General features: G+C 34.9%; 1 protein-coding gene across 1 annotated transcript; it reads left to right on the forward strand.

The window, feature by feature from the left end:
- Positions 1-2,205: 2,205 nt before the first annotated feature.
- Positions 2,206-8,146, forward strand: LOC119635868 (putative gustatory receptor 59f). The gene is made up of 5 exons (XM_038030882.1): positions 2,206-2,214; positions 6,288-6,407; positions 6,466-6,528; positions 7,865-7,954; positions 8,042-8,146. The coding sequence occupies exons 2-5, from the start codon at positions 6,309-6,311 to the stop codon at positions 8,144-8,146; spliced, it is 357 nt and encodes a 118-aa protein (XP_037886810.1). The 5' UTR covers positions 2,206-2,214; positions 6,288-6,308.
- Positions 8,147-8,962: the final 816 nt, after the last annotated feature.

The following is an 8,962-nucleotide window of genomic DNA, read 5'->3' on the forward strand; positions in this document are numbered from 1 at the left end:
TTGCTGGGTTGATTGCTTCTCCTAATGCAATCGATCCAAGGGGAAGAGTAGTAGGTGTGTCTTGTAGGAAGTATGGCAAATACAGAATGTAAGCGCGAATGTACGAACAAAAGGACACGCGTAAGCCAATAATTTTAAAGCATCCACGGTGGTCAGGTTGCTTACACACAAAGTTAAGAGTAACTTGCTCAGGCGAGTAGAAGTGACAACATTGGTTGACGCTTGCGTATTGCCGTACTGTGTGGAAACTTCGGTGAAAGCTAGTATGTCCAATCATTTTTTGAACGCAGCGGATTAACCAACGTGTGAGGCCTGACCGCTTGGGTGCGGCCCTTCGGGGAGTACTCATGGTGGCTGCGGTTATCTCCAAATACGGGGTCATTAAATAACTAGAAGAGCTTGATAGGCGTCGTCCTGGCCAGAGGGGAAGGTTTGAACTAAACTTAAATTTTTTATTTTGGTACCCAGCGTTTGGAATCGGCCGTTTCTCCTGCAAGGCTGAAGAGTGCCAATACAACTTTATTAATTGCCAATGGTTCTAGGTCGCTCGTCTGATTAAGGCTTTACGCCAGGTGCAGACACTAACCATCGATATAATACACGTCTCTTTGCCTGCCTACATAATGTCTGTGTTTCTAAACAAATCCTTGTGGAAAGTAAAACTTTTCACCTTAAATCGACATAACTTTTAGTATTTGCTGAAAACAAATCAAAACATCGTAGTCGGCTATGGTCCACCAGTAAATACCCTACACCATTTCCCTTATTCATATAACGACTTTTCAAATTAAGCCGTTATAAAGGAAGTAATCAAGAAAGTAGTGGTCCGTCCTTATTCCAAATCGTCAATTTATTGAATTTCATTAAGATAATTCAAAAATTGCTAACTAGCAATGTAACAAGCACACAGACAAACAACCGCACACATAGCAAAACGGACAAAGATCCTTAGACCGAAAGATCTATCTAATGTCCTCCTGTATATACTAAACAGTAACCTGTTTTCGCAAACAGACAGACAGACAAACAGGCAATCTTAGATCGATATAGACAGTGACTCGGAATCGATAAAAGGCGGGTTTACCTCAAGTCCTTCTGAATGTCGTAAGCAAATACAGCAGAAGAACACAGACAAACAAACGAAAAGGCAATTACAAGCTTAGATCGATTTGGAAAGTGATTGTGAATCGATCGATATAATAAAAGTATCTCAACCCAAATGTATCTCAACCGAATCTGGATGTTGTAAACGGATTGAACATAAGAACCCAAGCAGGCGGATAGACAAACAGATAGGCTTAGATCAGATAGGCTAGCATACAGATTCTAATCTAACCGCTCACACACCTATGCTATAGTGGTTCAGGGTATAGTGGATAATTTAGCAATCAACCTTGTCCGAAAATAACTTTTTTACTTCTGTTCTAACTTTATATAGAACTTTCGTTATTCTCGACAAGCGAGCTGCGAACGAGGTGTATCTATTGGAAAGTCATGTGCCTATTCTTAGCTATCCACCGTAAGTTTAATGAAACATACGGTTGCTGTATTTTATTACAGTTGATCCCGATGCCTTAACTTACTCATCACATTTAAGGAGAATTTTTTTACGCAATCTTTCCTCGTACGTTAGTTAACAAAACAATTAAATTATTATAATATGATATAATTTTATTTAATTATTGAAAAGTATCGTTGATTTTCCCTTTCGTCAAACTAACTGAATCTAAATTGATTTGTATTAAAAATATTACATAAGTAGTTAAAGCACTTGCAAGCTGAAAAATACGATAAAATTGTGGAAATTTTTAAAAAATTATCCTCCAACAAGGAAATGCACACATATTATATAAAGAATACATACTTCAGTTAAAAATCCCAAATCTAAATTGAAGAGATCATAGACATTTTCCGTATACTGTTGCGTAATCAATTGCTGAAAAAATCTTGCGATGTTTTTCTCCATATCAACATTTACGGCCGGTATGGCATTTAATATGTAAATTGTATGACATTTCTAAAAAATAATTCAAAAATTTTTTTTCATTTTTCCTATTTTTTTATTCGAGTTAACTAACCTCATTCGTAATGCTGTTATGGACTAACAGTACGAATATTGCACGCCAAGTGGAGAACATTAATTGCATCAGCATCCATAATAAAGCATTAATATCATCCATATCGGGAGTATCGCAATATGTATATAACTCAAAGGTTTGTATTGATATCGTAAAGAATACACTTAGGAAATTTATCATCAGCGATATGTGAAAAATCTCCAAGACATTCTGTAGATGTTTATCCAAACGAGAACGGAAATCGCTTAAATTGGAAATTATTTCCATTAAAGGCTTAGTTTTAAATGGTTTCGAGTTTTCGAATTCGTTTCGATACCAAAGTGACAAACAGTAATACGATATATTAGTTGCTTCCATATGATAGTGTAAAGCGTTCATTAAAACTTTATTACTTAACTTATACAATACTAGAATAGCTTTCATAATCAACCAATAAATGCTTAAATACCATATAATCAAAATATTGGGTAATAGATGAGCTCCGAAAATTCTTAAGAAATTTATTAAAGAAAAATCTTTATAAACTCCACTCAGAGTACAACATACACTTAGATACATTGTCAATAGAATGATTAGATAGCCAAGTGATTTTCTTAAGGCGATATATAGAAAATATGATTTTTGATCGTTTTTATCGTTTATATCAATTTTATTTAACATATCATACAATCGCATATATTCTTGATATCTTTCTTTGTATTGGGTTTTATTATGAAAAGTTTCTTTAAAAATCCATACAATTGTTAAAGTGATTGTTGCATACGCACTTATATAAAATCCTTGATAAATACTTTTCATATCCTTATCTAAAAGTCCAATTTCTATGCAATTCATTGCAACAATACAAAATAATACAACAAAAGCCCAAATTTTCTGCAAATTGTAGATACAAGTTTTATATCCTGTATACGGTAATAGGCAAAACAATTTCAATATGAATGCTAGGAAATTCAGAAATTTCCATTTCAATGGATTTTGAAAATATTCTTCGCGAGAGCTTGATATTTCATCGGCGGTAAGTAGTAAAGCCATTATGCCTTGTTTTCAACACTTGAAATATAATAATTAATAGAAAAAAAAGCCTTTTCCAACAGGCCCTTAAATAGAGGTTTGGTTGAAGGAAATGAAATCATGATTGATGGCTATTAAATACTGGAAAAGTAGAAATGTACAAATTTTGTACGACAACATGTTTTCAAGAATTAATAATTATAGTGCGCTCGAATTAATTACAAATTTAAACACTGATTGTATAGACATGGCAAAGTGAAGCCGCACAAGCTGTACAAGTTATGGTTTGTTTAATTAGTCATCTCAAAAGTCAATAATCTAATCTGTTTATTAGAATTACATTAAGTTTAGGTCGAATTCGTAACCGCGTCGCTTCTGTTGCTTATGCCTCTTGCACTACATTCTGGTCCTTTTTTTAAAATCCGCAAGTTTAAAAGGTGAGAGAAATATTCCGACAATCAGTGGCACAATTTTCACCACACAGTAGAATGCGTGGCTTTGTCCGGAAAGTGAGATCATCTTCCACCACCGCCTTCGAAAGGGTTATCAAACTCAGATAATGTTGCTTATTAACCCTTTGACCCACCGGAAGGAATTGATAGTGCAAAACACAACGATAATCGCAGAAAACTATTAACATCGCCTTGACTTTGGCGCGGCTTTTTCGGTCCTGGCTCACCTTTTGCACAATATTCGCTCCAAGATCCAAATCTCATCTTTCGTAATAATGCTTTTCATGACCGGCTGGTGGACACCGCCTCCATTATCTCCTTACACACATTATAAACATCGAAAGAATTACTTTTCGTATTGTACAAAACGTAGCTCAGTTGAAACCCGATGTGAAATTTGACGCAGACGTTTCAATATTTCTGATGGCCCGCGATATAACCGCGCAATTTAACTTGAATATTTGCCTTGCTTTTGGGTCACATTGTTATCCCTGTCTAATCTTGCTGTCGAAATAGAAATTCCGCACTGTAAGGACAACCGGGTTTTTCGAGGTTATCTAAGTCAACACTCAATTTTTTGGATTGTTGTCAGAAGAATCATCAAAAGCGGCAAAAAAAAAACAAAATGTCGTCTGCCGATATAGATATTTATTAGAATTGATCAGATCTAGCGAATATAGTGCAGATGATAGTATATTGCAATTTCGCGCTGCTAACGCTTCCTGAATGGAACCTACAATACCGTGTCTTCTCGCAAGTTAAATCCATTTTTCTTGTAACGATCGCCTCTATTATTGTCCAGTCTCTGCAAGAGATTTTCCGGTTGACCTACCAGGGTTCAATTTCCAGCAGAAAAATTGACCAAATATGAGTCTCAGAAAACCCAATAATGACTACATTGTATGCCTGCAACAAGACGAGCATAGTTTCAAGATGAAGCATATTTATTTTGGTAGGCGTGGCTGATTTTTTCGATTTTTTTAGGACGTAAATGAAAGTTTATATCTGTATCTGATGCAGCTTATGAGTACCGAGCAAAAAACCGAGAAAGCAAAAGTGTTCTCAGTTTTTGTTACATTTTACACAAAGCCTTTGACTCGTTTGGATCATTTTCATATTCTTTTGCACATTTGTAGGCGATTTCATCATTTTTGCGAGCAAAAGCATGTTTGTCACAAATACTACATACATGGACAGACGGCCAAATAGATAGATGGGCAGGCAGACATGTTAAGAAGCTTTCCGGAAATTGGCACTGGTCAAGTTGTATGTGTATGTATGTGTATATATTTTATGGAATCTCTACAGCTTTCTATGCGAGCATTGCAAATATTTCGAAGGAGAAGTTCTAAGGAGAATGAAAATTTTTTACATTCTCATATGGGGTTCGGCCATTTTCCAGATACTATAGCATCGCCCATGCGTTCAAATTTTTTTACGTTTATCTATTGTAGTATGTGAGTATTGAGCACAGAACCAATGTTTTTCTTCTCTGAGAAATAGAGGCGGCGTAAGCATGTCCTTCAACCGACAAGAGAAGAACTTCCAATGTTTCTGCCAAATTTGGAGACGATAGCTCCACTCTTGAGGAGTTCACAACCCATGTTACACAGACGGGCAAACGGGCAGGTAAACAAACGGACAGACGGACAGCCCGCTTTATTTTACTACGAATTTCATGCTGATCAAGAATATATATAAACTTTTCAAGATCTCTGAAGCATCCCTGCAGATGTTACAAACATTTTGACAAACTGATTATACGCGCGTACTTCGATGCTGAGTATAGTAGAGCAGACGAAATTAAACAAAGCACATTCTATAAAGCAATTTTTAGTTTTTCAATATGTTTGAAAAGAAAAGGAAGAATAAAAGCTTCTTCTCTAAAGCAACTAATAATAAAATATTAGATATTAGTAATAAAGCAAATCAAAAAAAACGAATAAATTCATTGGAATGTAAATTTTATAAAGCCTTACGACCCTTACTGATGATTTCGGTAATTTTAAATTGTGCTCCGATCGGTTTAGAAAGATCGATTAAATGTCTAAATCATTACCGTATTTATCAAAAGTTTTTGCAAATACTATGGAGCCTGATCATCTATATCTCTATAGTGCTTGGCGCGCATCATGAATATTTTCTTTTGACTGGAGTTTTACCCATTGTACAATTGCCATTTTATTTAAGTGAAATTGTGCTTTATCTCTTACATGTACTACAAATAATGATTTTTTCATATTTTGGGCGTAAAATTTTTATAAATCTCCTTGAATCTGTTGTGGATTTCGATAATAAATTAAAACAATTGAAAATGCGTTTGCATTACAATGATTTACAAAAATTTCTTCGAAATCATTTATTATTGAATTTTGCATTTTTCCTCTGCGCCACCGTATTGGGTTATTTTCAACGTTCGACAACCTTTTTAGGTTTTCTATCAATAAACAGTTCGTACACATTACCGAACGTAATAATACAAACATCTTTAATACAATATTATACTTTGACCTATGTCATCAATAAACGCATGCAATTATTGTATCAATTAATTGATCAAATATTGAAACAATCGTTAACAAAGAATATATTCGATGTGCAGCAAAAGCTTCGTTTTTTACGCGGACTCTATTCGGATATGGACGAGTATACTAAGCATTTAAATGAAACATTTTCAATTACGATTTTATTATATTTTTTATCCTCGGTAAATGGTATAAGTTTTTATATATTTTGCGTTTACAAGTACGCAACCGAATGGGCTGAAATGGACTTTGTTTGGATGGCTTATGCCATAGTCGAAATTTGTGTACAATTTGCAAGGGTATCCCTCTTATTGCACTATAATCAAGGCGTCCAAAATCAAGTTAGTAGAACCTTTCTTCTCCAACGAAAATCTCTGCAATTGTTTTTAATGTTTTCAGAAAAGACGTGCTGTGGTTTTATTTACCTCATTTAGGCACATCAACGAGCGACTTGAGCCCACAGTAAGTACTTTTCTGTCTTTTTCATTCGCCAACATCTTCTTAAGTTAATGCATAAAAATTAACGATTATTTAATATATAAGAAGTTAGAAATCACTTGCCTTCTAAGGTCAGTCATTCGATAGCAAAAAAAAAAAAAAAAAAAATCGCAGACTAAAACATTGGAAGCTGTATTAACCAATGTCTATAAAGTCAAATTAAATGCGATAAGGAAAATCAAAAAATCCCGTTACTTTTTGATTAAACGACGTAAAAACTGCCAAAACAGACATCGCTAATATTTATATATACTGCAGTCCCTTCATGGGGTTGCAAACAATTAAATTAACATAATAAGATTGATGTGGAAAACGTTGCCGAGAGAGACGCGGTGGAAGCTGCAACGTTTAAGCGGCATCTTCTGGTAGATGCTCCTGTGTCCTGCAACCAGCCAAGAACAGGTAGCAATGAACATCCAGAGCAACCATTGCATGTATTATTGAAATTTCTTCGAATTCTACGCACTCGCTCTGCTTGCTGCCGCGCCTTAAATGCTACAATTTATAAAGACGAAACTTTGCCATGAACAAAGGACATAACACATCGACTATATCTACTTTTCTGTCCGCTTTTGATATGCTTTTACACCGTACACCACTCGTGGCAAAAGGGTATATTAGGCTCCTGCGGATGTGTGTAGCGCCTAAAAGGACGTGAAAATCACTTTCTATTTCGATCTAAGCATGTATGGCAATCTCCCCGCCTGATTACTGCCCATATAGTTTTGCATTCAACCTGCAATTTTTTCGATATATTGACGACTGATATACATAAATATCAACGACGTCTGCTTTCGTTAAAACTTGACAATTTATATTTGCTTTGATCAAAAAGTGTTGATCAAAAGCTAGAGTAATGAGTGGTCACTCTACTAAGGCTGTGCAGACACCTCCGTATATCTTTTCCTCTCTTCACTCCCTGCCGACTACATCCAAGCTATGAATAGGGGACATTGCTCTGAGAGCTTCGTCAAAACGTTAATCGAAAACCTAGCGGTCGTCGAAAGCCGCTCAGAACAAGCAAAATTATCTATCATTTCTCGGGCTTATTCAAACGCTTTATATTTGAGATGTGAAGGGTTCCCGTGAGCAGTGAATGTTTATTCTGGGAGATCGAAAATAACTTCTTTTTTTTTTTGAGAGAAACCAACCAATGCTTACTTTCAAAGATACCTTGTCGCACAGAAAACGGATCACATGGTATGGTGTGAGCAATTTGAAAATTTTAGTTCTTTTACTGAAGTTTTGTCATTATATAGAATACTTCGTTTGTTCTTAAGGAATTTTTTAATCATTTTAGATTGGTCGTTTCATTACACAGTTATCTGCGGATCCTCGGAATCATATCATTTGTGGTATAATACCATTAAAAATGAACGTCATGATGGCGGTAAGAGTTCAATTATAATAGAATAGAACTGTATGTTCTTAGATTTTAAAACTATTTTAAAACTATTTCTAAATAATTTATTTACAGATGTTCGTTATGGTCTCAACACTATTCATATTCCTAGTACAATACGATATCACTTACGAAGCTTTAATGAATGCTGAAATAAAACATGAACACCTTAAACTTTAATTAACGTCATCCAAGGAATAATATTGAAACTTTCTTCTCGCTTTGTAATTTTGGAAATTCTGAAAAGTCATAATATTCACCTAAAATACTCCCATGTCACATAACTGTTAAATATAAAGACAAATTCTTACGAGTTTTCTTTGTTTCGAGAGAATGATAAAAAATATTTTCTTCAAAGTATTTTTTACTACATGCAGGCTGATCGAGCGGCGAAGTATGCTGCTTCTGCACCTCTAACCTCTAATTACGGATGATGTTATGGAAAAGTTGAATCTTCAAAGATACATTGGAAGAAAAGTTAAAGAGAAAATTACAGAAGGAAATCTACAGTACCATCATCAACACTACTCTTCCATTAGCCCTCAATTAACTCTATCTTTATATCCAACAAATGTTGAGAAAACCAAGATACAAACATTTTCGAGAATTCGCCTTAGTCATACAATAGCAACTCACCAATGGATCTTGAAGAACTCTTCCTCCCCAATCTGTAATTGTGGACAAATTCTCACTATAAAGCACATCCTCTGCGACGTCCTTAATTTTACCTTGGCTAGAAGTATTGCCTTTGGAACGACTAATCCTATGGACATTCTACAATCAGCTATAGACCAGAATATCAATACAATATATCGCGAAACTACTAGGCTCAGTATCTAATGTACTTTTATATTTAGAGCTGATAGCCTGTGTTGCTAGGGCGCAGTATCTGTTTTTTTAGTCTAAGAATTTATTTTATTAGTCTAAAATTATAATAATAATAATAATAATACATAATCTTTTCAGGAATGTGAAGTCCGTGCAGACAGAATGACT

This window comes from Glossina fuscipes, unplaced genomic scaffold (genome assembly GCF_014805625.2).
Source record: "Glossina fuscipes isolate IAEA_lab_2018 unplaced genomic scaffold, Yale_Gfus_2 27, whole genome shotgun sequence".
Classification (NCBI taxonomy): Eukaryota; Metazoa; Arthropoda; class Insecta; order Diptera; family Glossinidae; genus Glossina; species Glossina fuscipes.